General features: G+C 35.3%; 1 protein-coding gene across 1 annotated transcript in view; it reads right to left on the reverse strand.

The window, feature by feature from the left end:
* Positions 1–21783, reverse strand: part of LOC129009925 (ovostatin homolog 2-like) — a 53957-nt gene that overhangs the window by 16984 nt on the left and 15190 nt on the right. Inside the window, 11 exon segments of the mRNA XM_063646902.1 lie at positions 280–372; positions 1776–1924; positions 2734–2904; positions 8581–8730; positions 9086–9281; positions 11278–11519; positions 12214–12372; positions 12715–12824; positions 13596–13707; positions 17742–17859; positions 21424–21508. Of these exon segments, the coding sequence (XP_063502972.1) occupies positions 280–372; positions 1776–1924; positions 2734–2904; positions 8581–8730; positions 9086–9281; positions 11278–11519; positions 12214–12372; positions 12715–12824; positions 13596–13707; positions 17742–17859; positions 21424–21508 (1585 nt within the window).

The following is a 21783-nucleotide window of genomic DNA, read 5'->3' on the forward strand; positions in this document are numbered from 1 at the left end:
ATTTGAGTATAGAAAGGTCATTTTTCTTTAAACACCACTTTTTTTTTTAAATTGGGGTAGGTTAAATCTGTCTGCATAAAATGAACAGAAGAGAAACTCTTGGTGAAGGGAAAACAATGCTAGAGAAAAAAATAAAATAAAATGTATGATAAGTACATGCAAATCAATGATACATATTTTACAAATATGGTACTGTTTTATATACCCAGGAATAAGCGTGAAGAAAGAAAAAGAAAATAGAAATAAAGACACATAGGAGAGAAAATGGTTAAAACTCACTCGACACTGACGAGGTCCCACATCCATGTCTCAGGGAAGTTTGTTCTTACTGTTTGAATTATAGCCTGTTCTACATAGTCAGCATTCTTCTCTCTGATTCCACTAGCTAAAAAAAAAAAAAAAAAAGGAAGAAGTACCTTATTCAAACCTTGGACTCTGCAAATTATGGTCTATATATTATCAGGGTGTAAGTTCTCCAGAAAACACCTCACTTTCCTGTATCACAGTCACTTACTATGACTGTTTTCCTGTATCACCATACATTGCCTGTTCCTATACACAGTCAGGTACCACGTAATGACATTGTGATCAATGACAGACCACTTAGACTACAGTGGTCCCATAAGGTTATAATGGAGCTGAAAAATTCCTACCACCTATTGACATCAAAGCCATCAGAACGCTGTAGTGCAATGCATTGGTCATGGGTCTGTGGTGATGCTGGTGTAAACAAACCTACCGCACTGCCAGTCCTAGAAAAATATAGCAGACACAATTCTGTACAGTACAGAATACTTGATAAATGACTATGTTACTGGTTTTTGTGCTTACTATACTATACTGTTTACTGTTTAGAGTGTACTGTTCTTACTTATCAAAAAAATTAACTGCAAAACAGCTTCAGGCAGGTCCTTCAGGAGGTGTTCCAGAAGAAGGCATTGCTGTCATAGATGATGACAGCTCCATGCGTGCTATTGCCCCTGAAGAACTTTCAGTGGTACAAGATGTGGAGGTAGAAGACAGTGATATTGATGATCCTGACCTTGTATAGGCCTAGACTAATGTGTGTGTTTGTGTCTTTGTTTTTAACAAAAAAGTATGAAAGTTAAAGAAAATTAAAAAATAGGAAAAAGCTTATAGAATAAGAATGTAAAGAAAGAAAATATATTTGTACCCTGACTCACTCAGAGTAACTTTTAACCTTGCAAGCTCCATTCATGGGAAGTGCCCTATATAAAAGTACAACTTTTTTTATCTTGTATACCACATTTTCACTGTGCTTTTTCCATGTTTAGCAATGATTAGATACACAAATAGTTACCATTGTGTTACAACTGCCTACAGTATTCAGTATAGTCACATGCTGCGGAGGTTTGCAGCCTAGGAAAAAGAGGCTCTACCACATAGCCTAGGTGTGTTGCAGGCTACAGCATCTAGGTTTGTGTAAGTATACTCTATGATGTTCATACAACAATATCACCTAACAATGCATTTTTCAGAACAAATTCTCCATCACTAAGTGAAGCATGATTGTATTTCTGACATTGTATTTTATCAATAAAAATAAACTACATCTCACATCTGAAGCTAATTTCTTGTTATAGCCAAAAGCATGTCTAGTCTGTCTTCTGCTTTATCCAACTATAGGATGTCTAATTGTAGCCAAAAACATGGCATAATTCACATATAAAATTCCAAAATTGTATAGTTTATCCCAAATACACTAAATTCTGCAAACCGGTTTGGTCATCCCCCAACAAAAAATGTAAGATTACCTACATGCAATTCTAGATGGAACACTATGCATTGGACCATAATTTTCTGTTTCTAGATAAAGCGGCTTAGGGAGTGGCAGCCTTCTCTCCATCACACATACTTCTGGTTTTCGGTAATGGAGATTGGTAAAGACTTTTAGACCCATGTTCTTTAAAGAAACAAACAACAAAAATATTGTTCATTCTTTTCATGCAAGAACTATAAAAGGCCTATTATTTATATTGTAAAGATAAATGGATCATAAGTATCCATATTTTCTGTGTTAACAAAGGCCTGAGAAGTTACAAGTCAACTCACCTCTATTTGACTTACGGAAAATCCCTAATTTAGAGAAAAAATTATAATCACTATGATTTGTCTAACACTTATTATGTGCTAGCATTTTTCTAAGTATTTTCCATTATTCTCCATTTCATCCTAAGTGGAAAATACTTATGAGATCAGCACTATCATTACCCTAATTAACATCAAACACACACACACACACACACACACACACACAGCACACTCAGTAAATTAAAGAGCTGGAACCTGATAAAGTCTGTCTGATTCAATACCCCTTTTCTTACGCACTTGTGACGTTAATTATAAAGGTTATTTCACGGAAGGCTCAGCATGTCTCATTAATGGCCTAGGGATATCTGGAGTCCACACTCCCTTAGCCTCTTGATTTGACTATCTTTGCATAAGATTTATTGTATTAACTGGAGACTGTCTTATTTTTTTAAGTGAGGTTTTGTAATTATAGCTACATGATTTATTTTCAGCAGAAAATTTTAAAATCAACAAAATTAATATCTCCTTTTTATAAGACAATGTCTGTGTACTCTATTGGCAGGTTACAGACACGAATCTCAAAGTATAGGAGGAAAACTACATAATTAACAAAACATCAATATGCATTATGAGTACTAAAAATTGAGGTAAGATATTTTGCAAAATCCTTAGTGATCTTACCCTGACAATATTATAGATGTCTCCATCCCCATAGTTGCTTACAGGCGTGTAATATAAACCACTGTAGAACACATCCCTCTGAGGAACGCAAGGGTCTTCCTTGCCATCATCAAGATTGAGGCCACGGTAGAAATAACCATACGGCTCTATACTTGGAACCATGTTATACACCTATGAGAAAAAACATTTCCCAATAATTTTAAGCACTTCTTTTAAAATTATAAAATTGGCAAACTGTGTACTGTACCATTTATTCTTGTTCTTTTCTTTAAGAGCATGGCCATCATATTTAATCCAGTATTTTCACATAAGCTCTTCCTTTCAAAAGAGCAAACCAGTTTTGTTTTAGGCAACTGATGTCATGTTCACGGAATTTCTCAGCTTGGGCACAGGATTTAAGAGAGAATGTAAGAAAGCAACGCCTGACTATTGATTAATCCAAGGCCCGTTGTACAGACAATCAATTATAATGCTAGAATTTCTAAGTCTGCAGAATAATCTTAGCTGCCTGATTTTAAATCTTCTTACATAACCTTCCAGAGAAAACATAAAATCAGCAAAGAGAACAAGTAATGATACTCATGACTAATATCTTTAACATTACTATGATACAGAGAATACCATGATCTTTAAATTATTTTTTAGTAGAGAAACAAACACCAAATTCCAAGAGAGCTACTATTGCTATTGCAGAGGGAAGGCTTAAGAGACTGCACAGAAAAAGAGAGCAGAATGGCATGGAGAAGTGAGAAGAAACACATACCAAGTCAACTCCAGGTAAGAGAAAGTCTAGCATTGTTAAAAATACAAATCATAGTTTTCGGACTCAACAGTTCCCAGTACAGCACACAGGGAAAGGGCTTGGAATGAATGGGCCTGGAAGTGGAAGCTTCCAAAAAACATGGCTAATGGGAAATAATCAGATCACAAGAGGAGGTATGCAGACCCTTGGAGACAGGGAATTTTAAAAAGGAAAGGATGTCATAGGATAAAATAACTCCCTCCACCCTCATTTCCATCACCAACATTTTTAAAATAATGCATTTTACTAAAAAAAAAAAAAATAGAAGGGCACTCTTCACCTATGAACACCCTGCACAAAATATCAAGAACTAGAAAAAATCAACTCCATACAAAGCTGCTGTAAGAGAAAATAGGAAATGCAAACCAAAACATTTCAGCTAATGAAACTTCTCCACTAAAGTCACTAAGTAAATAAATAAGTAAACAAAGAAAAGCCATACCAAAATAATTTAACATGAGTGAAATATTCTCAAGCATGTATCTGGGGTATTTAAAAGGCACCATGAGTCAGAAATTCAATTAAGAAAATACAGAAATGGACAAAACCCAAGAAGAAATAAAATGAGGCTTTATTGAACTCAGGAAAACTAGACAAAATTATATCATAAATAAACTCTAAAGTATAAGGACATCAAGAGAAAATTGTTCAGAGAAAACTTTAAAAGCAGCATAGAGGAAAAACAAAAGAATAAAACTGAGAAAGAATGAATTAAAACAAGTCACAGACAAAGTGATTGAATTGGAAAGCAGGCAAGGAAGATCCAACAAATGTACAGAGATTTTTTTAGAACAAAAAAAAATGGAAAGACTAATATTTACAATTATAATTCAGGGGAAATATCTGAAAATAAAAGAAGATTTGAGTTTACATATTGCATGGCTCCACTGTGTACCTGGCAAAACTTCTACAGAATAATACACTCTTACTGAAACTATTAGATTAAAGTATAAAGGGGAAAAAACATTCAAGGCCTTCAGACATAAAGATAAAGTGGCCCATAATGGAAAATGAATTAAACTAATGTCAGCACTATTAAAAGCCATATTCAAAGCAAGTCAATAGTAAGGTAGCATTTCAAAGAAATTTTAAAATGCATAAACCAAAGATTTAATATACAAACACCTGTCCTTCATTTGTTAAGGCTTTAGAAAAAATAATTTTGAATATGAAAATGTCAGAGATTTCTATACTTATGTGATATCCTGAGGACTCTGGTAGAAAATGCACTTTTTAAACATTTTTATTTATTTATTTTTGAGACAGGGTCTCATTCCCTTGCCCAGGCTGAAGCTCAGTGGTACGATAATGGCTCACTGCAGCCTCGATCTCCCAGGCTCAAGCAATTTTCCCGCCCCAGCCTCCTGGAGAATGAGCTTTATGTAACCAAAAGATGACTCAGGAAATTAGTAAAACTTGATGAATAGGAGAAATAATTCAGAATGTAAACATTACACATTCTGACAGAAAAGGAAAGATGCAACAATAAAATTAGAGAAGAGGGAGAGAAAAGTGGAAACTAGAGATTACTGACTGTTGTGTAGGTAGCAGTTAAGACTCAAAGATTAAAAATAACTGACTAGATTTTTTTTTTTTTGAGAGGGAGTCTCGCTCTGTCGCCCAGGCTGGAGTGCAGTGGCGTAATCTCGGCTCACTGCAAGCTCTGCCTCCCAGGTTCACGCAATTCTCCTGCTTCAGCCTCCCAAGTAGCTGGGACTACAGGCGCCTGCCACCATACCCAGCTAATTTTTTAATGTTTTTAGTAGATACGGGGTTTCACCGTGTTAGCCAGGATGGTCTCGATCTGCTGACCTCGTGATCCACCCACCTTGGCCTCCCAAAGTGCTGGGATTACAGGCGTGAGCCACCACGCCTGGACATAACTGACTAGATATTAAGGTTAAGCAAGAAAAAATGAGATTAGGATATTAGGATATTATAAAATATGTAAATATAAAAATACCCACTAAAATAAAAATTCAACCTAGCCTGAATACTCAAAGAAGCTTTAAGCAAGATAACAAAACAAACATAAAAGCTAAAGAAATAAAGTAGCTTTAAATAAAATATAGAATCATAAGAAAAATAGTATGATAGAGCTGAGGCCTAACACATACATCATATCAATAGAGTGAATAGACTTTATTCTCCTTTAAAAGACAAAGATATGTATATTTAAAACAAAACCCAGTGCTGTACTTGATACAAAAGACAAGTGAAGTGCGTATTTCAAAAGGTGAAATCCAAAGGAAAAGTAAAGGAAAATAATAAGAATGCAAAGGCTGCAATCCTCCTGTTATCGGAAATCAAAGAAGTAAGGCCAAAAGACATCAAACAAGATAGAGAAGAATACTCACTGCTAAAAGCTGCAATTCATAATAAAGGCACAACAGTTATGATCATCTATGCAGAAACTACAGAAGATGAAAGAAGAAACAGAGCACTATTTGTAGGGTATTTTAACACACCACTCAGCAGAAGAAGGTTAAATAAATTTTACAAAATAAGTAAGAATACAAAGGATCAAAATAATCCAACCTCGTGGATAGGAAACAAACTGATCATAGAGACTATATCTTCTCAACACATGAGATATATTCACAAAAACTCATTATATATTTGGGCACAAAAATATACCGGTGGAAATATTGCTGACCATGAAGATATAGAACTTGAAATTTAAAAGAAAACTCTAAAATAAATTCCTTTTTACATGAAAATTATAAAGTACTCCAGTAAGTAAATTTTCAGTGAAAGGGTTAATACAAACAGAAATTACAGAATTTCTGAAAAATAAAAATGATGCAATTGCTACGTATCAGGATCTATGAGATACTTCAAAAGTAGAAATCATGGAAAAACTTATAGGCTTAAAAACACCTAGCCCAATAAAATAAATTAATGAAAATGAAGTAAATTTCTAAGGGAAAAAGCTAAAACTAACAACAAAATACAGCGCCAGTAAGGAAATAATAAAGATAAAAATAGAAATTAATGTGGTGGAGTAGCAAAAAACCTCATATTACATCACGTTAATAAATTAACATGTTTTTGGAAAACTTGGCAAAATAGGTAAACCACTAATCTAACAAGGAAGAAAAAGTAGCTATCTGCTTAGGAACAAAAGAAAAACAACTTCTTCCATGACTCAGTTTTCAGCCTCATTTTTTGTCCTTTTAGCATCGTGAATTGGGGTCCTGAGTTGTTTATATTTTTCTTTCACAATAGACTGATGTATGTAACCTAGTCTCAAATGATTCAGAAAAAATTGAAATGCCATAAACTGTGTGTGTGTGTGTATGTATGTGTGTGTGTGTGTGTATGTGTGTGTAGGGGTTGAGAGAGTGAGAAAAAGAAAACAAGTACGGCGAAATGTTCACAAACTGGTGAAATCAGGCCAAGGGTACATGGGAGCTCTCTGTGTAATTCTTGCACTTTTAAAAATTATTTAAAACTAAAAACTAAGCTTACATAAGATAATACAAAAAATAACATAAACTTATAGAATATAAATTGGAATTCACTCATTTATAGAACTTCACTTGATTTATACTATTAATATAGCTATCAATAATAAACAAGGGCAACCTCTTTTGGCTCTGATATATTCCGAGACCCCTGAAAATGCCTCTAGAATTTTCTTTTTACGGTCCCTTGATGGTCTTTTCTTGAGGCAGTTTTCCTAAGATATTGCCACCTCCAACTGTAGGAAGAATGAGCAGAAGCTATTTACTCTGAATCCATGAAAGTCTCAAGGGAAAAAAAAGTGTGTGTGTGTGTGTGTGTGTAAATATATGTTTATATACATATATATATACACACACACACACACATATTCCTTTTTTTAATTTGAGACAGGGTCTTACTCTGTCCCCCAGGATGGAGTGTAGTGGCACGCTCTTGGTTCACTGCAACCTCTGCCCCTACCGGGGCTCAAGCGATCCTCCCATGTCAATCTCCCAGGTTTCTGAGATCACAGGTGCACACCACTGTGCCCTGCTCATTTTTTATATTTTTGGGAGAGACGCGTTGTGCAGGCTGGTCTCAACCTCATGAGCACAAACAATCTGCCCGCCTTGGCCTCCCAAAGTGCTGGGATTACAGGCGTGAGCATATCTATAAATATTCCATATTTATAGATAAATTTATCCTTTATTTGTTGATGCCTCCTCAGATTCTGAAAGCTTCTAACTAAAAGTATTTTTGCTCCCTGTAATAGAAAACTTAAATGTATTTATGTTTTGCATTGAGAAAAATATGTTTTATATCATGATCCATAGTTATTCAATATTATTACTGAATTCTATAATTTTATATTTAAAACTGGACTTACTACAGAATGTTGAAAGCAAAATACAAAACTGTATTTTTTGGTGAGATCTCAAGTTTGTAAAATATATATGCCTTCAGAAAAGAGATTCGAAAAATCACAGCAAAACTATAAAGATGCCTAAGTGTTAGGACTATAAATGATTTTAAAGATTTCCTTCTTTATGTCTTTGTATACTTTGCACATTTTCTATATTATACAGGTATAATATTAATCAGAAAAAATTAGATTATTAAATTACATTTAAATATGATCTTAAATTTCAATAGTTATTTATATGTAATTGTGTTAGAAATAAACGGAAAATATCCAACAATCGTTAACCGAAATAAATTTGATGTGAACTTCTGGAATTCCAGGTCTGGAAATGTTTAAGAAAATACAATATCCATTTATAGATAATAACTTTACACTCAATCCAAGCGTATCCTTGAACATAGAGATTTCATTTTATTCCAGGTTTCCACATCTGTGATTACACCTATGATTTTTAAGAATCACAGTTGTAAAATTCCTAAACTGTTATAATTATCTATCAAATTCTGTATTGTTATAAGCATATTCTTAGGATAGCCAAGAAAAATAAATGTATAATCCATGAAGGAACAAAGGAAGAAAACATTCAATATTTTCAACATGTTCAAGACATCATCTGAAGGGTAAGACCTCTGGGAGTCCAGAGAAACACGAAAAATGGGGAAGTCAGAGAGCTTACACTTTCAGCTGACAGCTGTTGTTCAGATTTCAGTAGAAGGACGCTCCTGTCCACAGCCCGGAGCGCACAGAATGAGTCAGGGGCTGCTTGAAGATAGAGACTAGCATTGGAGCCAGGTAGGCCCTGCTCTTTAGAGAACTTTATGTTAACCTAAGTAGAGAAAAAAAAGAGATGAGAGTAGAGACCATTTTATGTAAAGATGATCTGAATACATTTAATCTCTCCTGAATAAATCCTTATAGATTTCTGTACTGTATTTCCCCGGCCCACTCTCACCCTCGGCTTTCTTTGCAGGAGACCCCCTTCACCACCCTGCTGCCGTCTCAGGATTGGCACTGCTGCCAAGGATCATGCATTGTGTTTGGTGATTCTCGCATCCCCTAATAATTCAATTATGCCAGCACTGCGTGTGAGTTTCCCGCGTGAAGGTGATAGTAGTCACACAAGAAGACAGCAGGGAGCAAACTGTTCCCACTTCTCGGGCCAGAAATAGGAGAAACATCACCTTGTGTTTAAAGCACTTGTCAATCTGGAATCTGACACTGTCAGCCACAATTTCCCCACTGGGGTGAAGGGTGTAGACAAACAGGACAGCTGCAGGAGCCAGATCAGCACTGATGCTGATTGGGAATGAGAAGTTTCCATTCCAGGCTGTGTAAATAGGAGACGAAGAGATAAAATGCTGAAAGTTTCCTGAATCACTGGTACACTTAGATAAAAGAGAATGGCTCATGGACAGAAAGAGTAAATTGGGCCCTGTTTTCAAGACAAATAAATCAAATAATAGGAAGTACGTATACAAATAAAGAAGACTGCATAATTTAGATAATAACAATACTGGGATTTTGTACACCACTTTTCTAATGTACTCAATGATCTGCCAATAAAAGAAACAGGTAGAACTCTCCTTCATCAAGACATTTAGTAGCTTCCCTCAGGCTGTGCTAACTATTCCCTTCATCCACAAATTGAAATAAGTGTTTGTTCTAACTTCTTTTCACTATATATATATACACATACATATACACACACATATATATACACACACATATACGTTTGACTATATATAAATATATTTTCTTAATATATATAATTCCCATATATATAATGTCTATATTTCCTTAACAAGAAAAAATGAAGTTGGAGCACATATTTTAAAATGAATACATTATATATACCTTTGTTTCTGATTTCCTTTTGCCCACTGAGTAAGATAGCTCCTTTTACCATCATCTGTGTGGAACAAAGAAAACATAACATGCAATATATTATCTAATGTCATCATATTCTCTTATTGCGATTAGGTAATTCATTACTTAATGGTAATTCTGTTCCATAAGATAGGGTAGCTTTCACAAGCAAATATTAAAAATAGACTTTGCATAAGTTGGAAAAGAGCAGAGAAAGTGACTAAAATTGATTGAGATTCTATTAGGTACTGGAAACTTTGTGAACTATGTGCAATGCACTGTGCAAAGTGGCACATAAAGCTCTGAAATTGTCAAGGCTGTCCGGTTTCAAGTACACCTTCACCTGCTCATTAACTTTGTGACTTAACACATGGTGTTTTACCTGTTTGCCTCTGTTCCATTATCTGTAAAATGGAGATATCTATAAGGCTAATTAAATGAGTTAACACCTATACAATCCTTATAACAGTGCCTGACACAGAACACTTACCCTAAGAGGTAAGTCTTATAATCTCCAATTACACTGTACACCTGAGGAAGCCAAGGCTTAAAGAGTTCAAACAATCCATCCAAGATGCATTAACTTGCATGCTAACTAGGAGAGGGTGGGGGATTCAAGTTAATGTCTTAATTTCCCGGTCTGTGTCTTCTCACTCTTCAACAGGCCTTAGAGCAGAAGTCCCCAATCCCCAGGCTGTGTACTGGCAGGTACCTGTCAATGGCCTGTCAGGTACTAGGCCACACAGCAGGAGGTGAGCAGTGTGGTGAGCAAGCATTACCACCTGAGCTCCTGTCAGATCAGCAGTGGTATTAGATTCTCATAGAAGCACAAGCACTGCTGTGAACTGCACATGTGAGGGATCTAGGTTGCGTGCTCCTTATGAGAATCTAATGCCTAATAATATGTCACTGTCTCCCATCGCCACCAGATGGGACCATCTAGCTACAGGAAAACAAGCACAGGGTGCTTACTGATCCCACATTATGGTGAGTATGTAATAATAATACAAATAAAGTGAACAATAAATGTAATATGCTTGAATCATCCTGAAGTCATCCCGCCATCCCCACCCCATCTGTGGAAAAATCATCTTCCATGAAGCCAGTCCCTGGTGCCGCAAAGGTTAGGGGCTCCTCCTTAGAAAGACAAAATGGACAGAACCAAGAGAACAAAGTCCTTTTACTGCTTATCAAAATAAGCTTTCCACCTTACTTTCTGGCATCTGCCCAATATTTTACTATTACAGAGTGTCATAAATACTTGATATGAGTTACATTTGAATGCTTAAACAAGCAGACTCTGAACAGCAAGTTCTTCAACCTTAGGGAAACTTAAATTGCCTTAGATCATTCTATGTGTTTGTTTGTTGTTAATGGATCGAATAGTATTCACCAGCAAAGTGAGAAAGCTGCCCTTACTCTGGTCACCGTGGCATGACTGATGCATGCTTTCTAAGCTGTGCTGGGCTAAGCAGATGTGCAATCAAACAGGATTCCAGGAACCCACTGACTGAGACTCACCAAATAGAAGAACTTTACATTGGAATCATCCTCATATGCTTCACTGTTTAGGGAGTAATGCACAGTAACAACCTTCTGTTGATTACATTCAAGCTGCTTTGGTTCAGGAACAATCTTCAGGAAGCTGTTGGTTCGGGAGTAAAAGCGTGAGACTAGGAAGTGAGCATCCAAGTACTGAGGCGTCAACCAGCTGGGAAGATAGCAGCTCTTAGGTCGAACATATGTGGCCTGAGATGACAAAAGAAAGTGAAGGGTCTTAGTATCATGACATCCGAAGACAGTTGTTACTGAGAATGGAGGCTTCTCAACTCTCCAGAGTAGGGAGGAATCGCAGCTTGTGGCTGACATCTTAATGTTAAGTTATTGGAATCAAAATAATAATAGCACTTTGCTCTTTGTATACAAAACGTGACCATGAAAGATTGTGTAAATATTTTATTAGACTGATGGTGAATTGTTGTGTTTTTTGCTCTTTCATTGAAGCCACAGCATTGGGCTTCAGTTCTGTTTCTTTCAGCTACATGTGAACACTGACAAATTATTTAACTGCAAAACTCTGTTCAAGCAGCAGAAAATAAAAAGAGAAAGTATAGGATCTCCCCTATCTATGCATGAAATGATCTGAGGAAGAAAGTAAAATCATCCTCATGAGCTACTTCTTGTTTCCTAGAGGAAAATATTAGTTGTTAGCAAATTTATAACAATCGTGATAGACTTTTAGCTTCCCATCCTCTTGAACAAGTATTCTCATAAATTATTTAGTGAACAAGCAAATTTATAAAATAAGCTACATTTTAAATTTTCTTTAAAATATATTCTGTATACAAGTTATCTTTTGAGATATTCCTAATGTTTAACATTTCTGATATCCAAATCCTCTGTGGGATGTCTAATGGTCTTCTTCTGTTCTTTGATGTCTTACTTTTAGGTTGAACTCTGGATCAAATATGTCTGAAGTGTCAATGGAAAATTGAGCTTCGCCATTCTCATCTGTAGTGTAATTTCCTATAAATTCATCATTGAGCTCCAGTTGCAACAACTTGTTCACCATAGGTACATTATTGGGATCCGAAAATTTAAGCTGTACAAAAAAAAGAATAATTAATATGACTTAAAACACAAAATGTTTAAATTTTTACAGAGAAATAGTTTTCTACTCATAAATGTAATCCCTAGTCATTTTCCTAAATTCCAACAGACAGAAAGATGCTCCATTAAATACATAACTATATAATATAAAGTATGGAAAAAACTATAATGTTATCTATTGCTTCTTTCAATCTAGGGCACTTTCTAGCACCTCAGACATAGTAATGCTTAAAATGTATTATAAAAGTAGGAAAAAAGTGACCAGAAATTTTCAAAGGGCAATCTATGATCCAAGAAAATGAAATGGAAGCATGTATTCTTTAGTCAAACCTACAGTTCCAAAATAAGAAATCCCTCTTCTATAGAAAGTATCCATGTTCTCAAAGTTTATAGTTCCAAGCAATTGAGTGATAAAAACTGAGGTCCGCTCACTGATCTGCACACCTGTAAGGAATGATGAACACAGCAGAGTGAAAATGTCTAAGTTACCATCCACAGCAATATAAATGTGACCAGCTTGCCCAGTGTGAATAGCATCATGATATTGATCAAGTATGCTTATATAGAGCACTTTACAATGGCATAATCACAATTCCTTTTTAAATAACAAGAAATAATTAGTGGTTAAATCTGATTTTCCCACTCCAAATTAAATAATTAATCTCTTTCCTCTTTCTCCCTTCTTTCTTTCTTTCTTTTTTTTTTTTTTTTTTTTGAGACTGAGTCTTGGTCTGTCACCCAGGCTGAAGGCTGGAGTGCAATGGCACGATCTCAGCTCACTGCAACCTCCGCCTCCTGGGTTCAAATGATTCTCCTGCCTCAGCCTCCAGAGTAGCTGGGATTACAGGCACTCACCATCATGCCCGGCTAACTTTTTGTATTTTTGTAGAGATGGGGTTTCACCATGCTGGCCAAGCTGATTTTGAACTCCTGACCTCAGGTGATCCACCTGCCTCAGCCTCCCAAAGTGCTGGGATTACAGGCATGAGCTACCACACCTGGCCTCTTCTTTCATTCTTTTAACAAATACTTATTGAACACTCACTATGAGCAATCTTGTAAATTTTTCAGTAATAGTTTTTGCACTTGCAACTATTCCCAGTTGTATTAAATTAGAAATAATTAATCTGAATTTTGTACTTAGTGCTAACTCAACAAGCTTCTCCCAGTAAGTTGCCATATATCCCCAGGTTGTCCAAAAAATACAGTCATTACCTGTCCCAAATTCTGTAACAATTACAGCGACATGAAATGTCATGAATAATCCCGAACGGTAGAGTTGGAAGACTTTTGTATTTACAATTTGAGAAACACAACCATTTTCCAACTGAAAAATAAAGAGAACGTATAATTAAAATATTAGAGATCCAAGAGGTTTAAGTGTCTTTTAAAAATACGGTTTTTACACAAATATATTAACATCCCCACCCCGTGCCATGACTCTACCTCATAAACTTGTTGAAATGGCCAAAGAATTAAAGGAGGAGAAGGAGGAGGTGAATATTTACATCAGCATTTTAAAGAAGGGAAGGAGGTAATCTGTATTTTACAGATTTCAAGGAAATTCGCCTGGAAACATTGTAGATGGGAAAAGATTAAAGGATGGAAATGAAGCTGAATGGTATTATGAAAGGAAAGTAAATCTCAGGACCCCAACATCCCTAAGCCAAAGGGAAAGGGCAAGCTGGGAACTGCTGGGCAAATCTGTCTCCCATTTTATTCCCAAATAAGGTAGCTACAAAGATAAAAACTACATACCTCCCTCACGATTTGCCCACAAGGAAATTCTTTGTGGGCCTCAAGAACTTTTCCCTAAAACAGTTCTTTGGAAATTCACCCTGGCAATATAAATTCATAGCTTATCTTTACAGGCGTGGGACAAAGGACATAACTCAAAGTCATGCCTCTGCTTACCTGAGACAAATGCATATCTGATTTATCTGATTGCTTCCTCTGCCCAGTAGTTTATGTAAAAATGCAGATTTACTGAGCCAGACTAAGGCATAAGTGACTATTCCTCTATCCTCCTGTCACATGTAAATTGTGTATTCAGTGAAAAGTTGATCAAAGACAAAGACTTATTCTTTTTGTTTTTTTTTGAGATAGAGTCTTGCTCTGTCACTCGGGCTGGGGTGAAATAGCACAATCTTGGCTCACTGCAACCTCCACCTCCCAGGTTCAAGTGATTCTCCTGCATCAGTCTCTCGAGTAGCTGGAATTACAGACACCTGCCACCGCGCCCGGCTAATTTTTGTATTTTTAGTAGAGATGGGGTTTCTCCATGTTGGTCAGGCTGGTCTCAATCTCCTGACCTCACGTGATCCGCCCGCCTCGGCCTCCCAAAGTGCTGGGATTACAGCCATGAACCACTGAGCCCGGCCTCAAAGACTTATTCTTTATGCAACTGTTTGTCTCTTATCTGTCTATGACCTGGAAACCCCCTTACTTTGGATTGTCCTGCCTTTCCAGACCGAACCAATGTACATCTTACACATATTTGTTGATGTCTCACATCTCCCTGAAATGTACAAAAGCAAGCTGTACCCCAAACACCTTGGCCACATGTTGGTAGGACCTTTTGAGGCTGTCATGGGTACATCCTTAACCTTGGCAAAATAAGCTTTCAAATTGATTGAGATCTGTCTCAGATACTTTTGGTTCACAGTGTTTTAAGAGGAAGAAATTATAATCATCTAGAAAGGCACTAAAACAGATGGAACAGAAGTGCTCAGCAAATGTGTAACAACAAAACAAACACTTTTTAAGGTAAATTGCTTATTTAAAATAACAAAAAAAATCTGTAGTTAATCTATCATCAGTAATGTCAATAATTAGAGGAATATAAATTTAGTTATATTTTACAACACAGTGTTTATTCCAGATTTAAAATGTTATAAGGATATATCAGTTTATTTGATAATCAAAACTATCACATGAGCCAAGTACTGTTATTATCTTATTATATAGATGAATAAACTAAAATAGGTACATCATGTAACCTGTCCAAGATCTCACAGCTAAGAGATGGTGGCGCTAAGTAGCCGCTCTGGCTCCAGAGTATGTGCTTCTTGATTTTAAATTAACAGCTATTACATCAACAACAAAAGCAATTTTACTTTGTCTAATTATAATATAGTCAAATTAAAATGAAATAATAGAAAGTGACCAGAGGAACCTTAATTATTTTGAAAATAAGAGAAAAGCTTTTTTTCAGGAATCCTTGGAGCAAAGAGAAAATATAAAGTAAACCAATAAGAATCCAGATATTAAAGTAATGAAAAAATGCTTTGCATCAAAATCAATGGTGTTCACCTGTAGTTAAGAAGAAATGTAAAATATTGAATGGGCTTATTACTAAAAGAAACAGCTAATATATTTTTTAAACCCCAACAAAATCAACTACGAATATTAGAAAAAGGAATTAATAACATGAAAGAGAAAATAAATTATTTAGAAACACAAAATAGTATAAGAAAGAAAATAGTAAAAATAAGAACCAATAAAATAGGTGAAACTTTCATGGGCATGATTTAGAACAAAGAGCGAGAGAACAAAATTGTGAGATAGGTGCTAACACAACACGGCCCACATCTGGAAGAAAAATTCCCATTTTAGAACATCATTGGAAATGAACTTCATGTCTATTAGAAAATCGTAAACAATCTTAAGAGCATACTTAACCACATGTACAACACAGGGGCCAGTGAGATTTTTTTTCTAAGGCTGGAAACCCAGGAACGTAAGGAAGGTGAGTATGTCAAAAATACTACAAAGTAAATGAGTTGCCTATTCAAATAACAGGCTTGAAAAAAAATGCTTGGAGGATGGAAGGCAGTACTTACAATGAAAGTTTCCATTTCACATGAACAGAAAAACATAGGTAATTAAGAGTTCTCAAATTCAAATTGATAACAAAAATATGAAAAGTTGCTCAAACCAAACAGAAATTAGATAACACAAGTTAAAACAAGCTAAGTTTGTGTCTATCAAAATGACAAAAACTTTCAAAACTTCTAAATATATTGCTGAAAGTAATTTGGAAAATGTAGTATTCTCATGTATTTCTGACAGGAATTTGAATGCCTAAAAACTTTTAGGAGAGCAATATGCTAATATTTATTAAAATTAAAATTATCTGTCTATGAACATTATCTATATTTTCTTTGACTCAGGAAACTCACTCTAAGAAATTTCAAGTAAATAAAACCTCTCATATATAAAGATAGTTCCACCAGACAGATTTTTTTTTTTTTTTTTTCTGAGGCAGGTCTTGCTCTGTTGCCCAGGCTGGAGTACAGTGGTACGAACACAATTCACTGCAGCCTTGACCTCCTGGGCTCCAGTGATTTTCTTGCCTCAGCCTCCCTGTAGCTGGGACCACAGATGTGCACCACTATGCCTGGCTAATTTTTGTAGAGAAGGGGCTCCGTATGTTGCCCAGGCCGGTTTCGATCTCCTGGAGTCAAATGATCCTCTCGCCTTGGCCTTCCAACATGCTCAGATTAGAGGTGTGAGCCACTTCTCCTAGCCTCTACCAGATTGTTTATTGGTTTTTTTTTTCACATGGGGGGAAAAAAATAAACCATTAGCTGAGGGAACACCCATCATTGTGTAAAACAGTTGACTGAACTCTATCAGAATGTACTGCTGACATGGAAAAATTCCACCCTACTTTTCTTTGTCTGCATTTCCTATGTAAAGGTAGGATTCTGCTTGTCTTTGTCAATTATTGATATTTACCTAGAGGATGTTCACTAAATTTGATGAGTAACTTTAGGACAACAATTGGACTTAAAATATGAACTACGTGGTGTACACAAGCTTCACTTTGGGGAGTCAAAAGACAATTTCAAAGAGATAGGAAGAGTTGTTCACTTAAGGTTAGGGTGCTGCAGATAGAGCAAATGATGACTTCACATATGAACTGCAAGTCTAAAGTAATATAGTGGGGATACTCTGAATTGCAGTTGATTGCAAGTAAGCTGTTTCCACTAAAAAAAAATCCAGGTGGCATGGAGAGTAGTATCACAGACTCATTTAAAGGATGATTAACGATTCTCCAAAGGACAATCAGGAAGGCTACCTAGGCAATATATAAAACAACAAAGCCCACGATACCTTTCATATTCTAAAAATCCCATGAATCTCTAGGTGAATAACAATTTACATGGTCTATGGAATAAAAAACTGCTTTAAGCACTGTATTTTCTTCTCTTTCTTCACTTTATTTAGCTGCAAACTCCATTATCAATAAAATGAAAATAGTATTGTTAAGCTCCCCTTATAAATGAAATCGAAGAAAGAATAAGAATGAAAAATGAGTGAGAACTTTTTTTTTGGAGTAAAGATCATGGTCTGTACCTGTGCAATAAATTGCTCACATATTTCATTGTCATTTTTCTCACAATTGCTTGAAGAAAAATACTCTCTGCACACCCGGATTTGGGTTTTCCCTTGCACGGGTTGGCCAAAGGTGTACCTAATGGGGGAAGGTGTAGTTATGATTACAGATAAGCAATATCATAGCAATATTTTATGATCTTCTTCAGAAATTATATAGGAAGTCTCTAAACTGTGAGTAACCCAGTCTAACCAAATTGAATTACGAATTCTCACCTATGGGTGAGGGTTTAGGTTCCCCACAGAGTTCAGGTTAAACAGGGCATTTGATCTCAGGAGGATTTGGCTGCCTTTAAAAAATCGAATTCAGGGTAAGGCAGAATCTAAAATAATCTAAAATCTCATTGAATATGATTTAATGCTTAAATTGAATTTTTTAAAAATATATTTTAATCTGATAGAAACATCATAACATTGTAGCACTTTCCCTTTTATCAGAAAAATATATATGTATATAAAACTTGGATGATTCAGGATCTTGAAACATTTCCAGATCAACATTTTAAACACGAGTTTTTATTTACGACTCAATAAATATAAAGGCTATGGGGCTGGCATGAACTGGTTATACTTTGACCAAAAATATAATACCTTACAGGGCGGGTTTAAGTATCTCATTTTCTCCTAAAACACAAAACTACAACACTAGATTTGTAAAGGTTCAACCAAAGGCAAATCCAGTCAATTGGAGTTTTTTGTTTTGTTAATAGACAACAAATGTAAAACTAGCATATAATAAAAGTGAATATGATTTTCACAGATTATAATACTTTTTTCTAATTGTTGGACACTGATATATATCATTTATTTTTCCCAGTGACCCTGATCTGTAAAATGAGGTCAAGTAACTTCTCCACATTGTAATTGATGAAACTAAAATTTGAACTCAGATCTGCCTCACTCCATAGCCTGTGTCTTTTTCTTTCCACTCACCTTTTTTTCTTTCCATTTAAAAATTCCTAACACTTTTGAGATTCTGAGTCAATTCATACCAATAAAATCATGTGTCAGGTTTCATGATTATATAAAGGCCAGACTTAGATCTGGCCACACATATTATACCTGAACATTTCTTCTTATTTCTACTTAATGTCTTTTATTTATAAAATAAAAGTCTTATTGTAGTATTATCTGTAAGCTAACATATGCCTATAAGACATGTAACTTAAATTTTTAAAACAGGACAGAATAAACATTCTCCCTTTGTTTGTGATTTGAAAAGCTTTCAGTGAATGCTAATGCAGTGTATTAAAATCTCTTTGTCTGTAGGTAAATTTTCTTCCCTCTTAAAAGTCTAAGTCATCTCTGACTTTATTTGCTAAAATAATCTAATTCTTTCTTGTTTTCTCTAGCCATTCCAAGCTAAATCCCAGAAAAGACTAAAGAAACACAGGCACAGTATCATACAATTTGAGACACAGTATACAATTGATGTGAACCTTCTAGAAACAGTGCTCTCACAATCTGCCCAGAAATAACTTTGTAGCAAGCACAGCTCCAGTCTAGCTGCCTGGCCTCCTGGCGGGATATTATTATTGCTGATACTGATTTACTCCTTAATGTAACTCTACCCAGAATACAATATCAAAGAAATTTCAAGAAATCAGGATCATGGATTGTAACCTGACATACTGCTAAGGAACTACCAGTTCCATGTTAGCATGTGGTTTGCAAGTCTTTTCCAAAGGCCATGCTTGAGAAACATTTTTGCTCTTCCAATGTGTTGTAGTTTTTTTTTTTTAGCATACTATTGTGCAGATAAATAAATGAGATGTTAATGCCACTGAAAGCTCTGGCTTTGTGTTTGGCTTTTCCGGTGAAACCTGTTTAGGATTCTGGATTTTTTCCAGCTTATATTTATCACCTCATCATTTTTAACATCAATGATCTACACAGTCTCTCATCTATTACGTATATTAAATTCTGGTATTTTCAACTACTCTTCATTAAAGCTTAGAAAAAAAATTATAATCATTTCCTAAAGTCAAAAGAAGATTTGAAATGCTACTGAAAAAAAAAAGAAGGCTGAAAACTGGTTTGCAAGATTCTCTGGGGCATCAAAGGCATCTTAAGAACCACCCTTGCACGTTCATTAGACAGCTCTTTAATCAATGTATCTTTAATAAACTGCTGAAAATACTCAAAGGCAAGTAATTTTCATGTCATAAATTAAACAGTGTTTAACAAATATGGCAAATATTAATATTGTTAACTGTTTTTATAAAGTATATGACAGTAATTGATTAGGAGAGTAGCTTTGAAGCTGAAAAACCTAGGTCTAAATCCTAGTTCTGCCATCAACAAGCTCAATTACTGTTGATAAGTTATTTTAATTCTCTGTGTCTTATTATCTTTCTTTATAAAATAGAGATGACAATAGCTCCTATCTCATAGCACTGTGGTAATAATATACGCAGAGCTTAACAAACCAGTTGACATTCAAAAAAAATTTTTTTTCTTTTTTCTTTTTTTTTTTTTTCTGAGACAGAGTTTCACTCAGTTGCCCAGGCTGGAGTGAGGTGGCATGATCTCGGCTCACTGCAACCTCCGCCTCCTGGGTGCAAGCAATTCTCCTGCCTCAGCCTCCCGAGTAGCTGGGATTACAGTTGCCTGCCACCATGCCCGTCTAATTTTTTGTATTTTTAGTAGAGATGGAGTTTCACTATGTTGGCCAAGCTGGTCTCGATCTCCTGACCTCGGGTGATCCCCCTCACCTTGGCCTCCCAAAATGCTGGCATTACAGGTGTGAGCCACCGTGCCTGGCCAATTATTTATAAATTATTATTAGAAATTTGAGAAAAGGCATTAAAAAAGAAAAAAAACATTAAAAATAATTTTCCAAAAACAAAATACAAATTTCTGAAATCGTGTAGAATTTTTTTTACATTAAGAGAATTCAAATAATTCAGAATAACTTGATAAGATGCCTTACCTTCACTTTGCCATTTCAATAGCTCATATTCTAATTTTAATGAAAATATGCCATGATAGTAAAGATTCAATGAGACAATTTCACACCAGCTGCTAGAATTCTACACCGGCACAACATGTTTAGTGAGGAGTATGGCAATCAGAAGACTAAAAGAATGTTACATATTTTGTCTTGGTAATTCCTTTTCTGGAAATCTTTCTTAAGTAAACAATTTTTCATTCAAAAGCTACCTATTATATGTTACACACAAAGACATATACTGCAAAATTATTAATTACCAGGAAAACAAAATGAAACAGCCGACATATTATATAATAAAATAATTAAATTTGGTATAGTCACATAAAAATATGTTTGTGCAGCAGAAAATTGGAATTCATGAAAAGATTGGCATAATATGAAGGCATGTTTTCTTAATTATTATAAATAGAAAAGTATGATTGTAGTCATGGAAAATATTCTTTAAAATTAGAGGAAACTTACAATGTTAGTGACATTACAATGTTAATGGCAGTTCGTCAAATTAATAATAGGTAATGTCTTGTGTTTTTCTCTATATTTTTCAAATATTCTACAATGAGGTTTCATTGCTTCTCTTATAACATTAATGCAAGCATATGAATAATTAAAGTTTCATGGTTAATCTCACTTCTCATTCTCTCTGAGCTTTGTGTTTTCTTGTGATGGTAAATCTCCTGAATAAATACTCACTTAGCACATACATCCACTTGGAATTCATCATCTGAAATAGTTACTGTTTGTGGTGCATTGACCGTAACTTCAAACTTGGGCAGCACTGGAAACAAAGAGAAATATACGTTAGCCTGCACAATCACAGGCAAGCAAACCTTATTGCAGTCGTATAGTTTACTATGATTACTTGTACCCTCCATCTGTATGAGCTATGTATCATTTGCCCCAAATTGTGTGGCACCATTCTACATGGTGGTGTCTCACTAATGATTAATTCTTCCTCTTTCTTTTCTTTTCCCTATCCTCAGAATTTCACATTTTGTTTCTTTTTGTTTGTTTGTTTGAGATGGAGTCTCACTCTGTTGCCCAGGCTGGAGT

The sequence above is a fragment of the Pongo pygmaeus genome, chromosome 10 (assembly GCF_028885625.2).
Source record: "Pongo pygmaeus isolate AG05252 chromosome 10, NHGRI_mPonPyg2-v2.0_pri, whole genome shotgun sequence".
Classification (NCBI taxonomy): domain Eukaryota; kingdom Metazoa; phylum Chordata; class Mammalia; order Primates; family Hominidae; genus Pongo; species Pongo pygmaeus.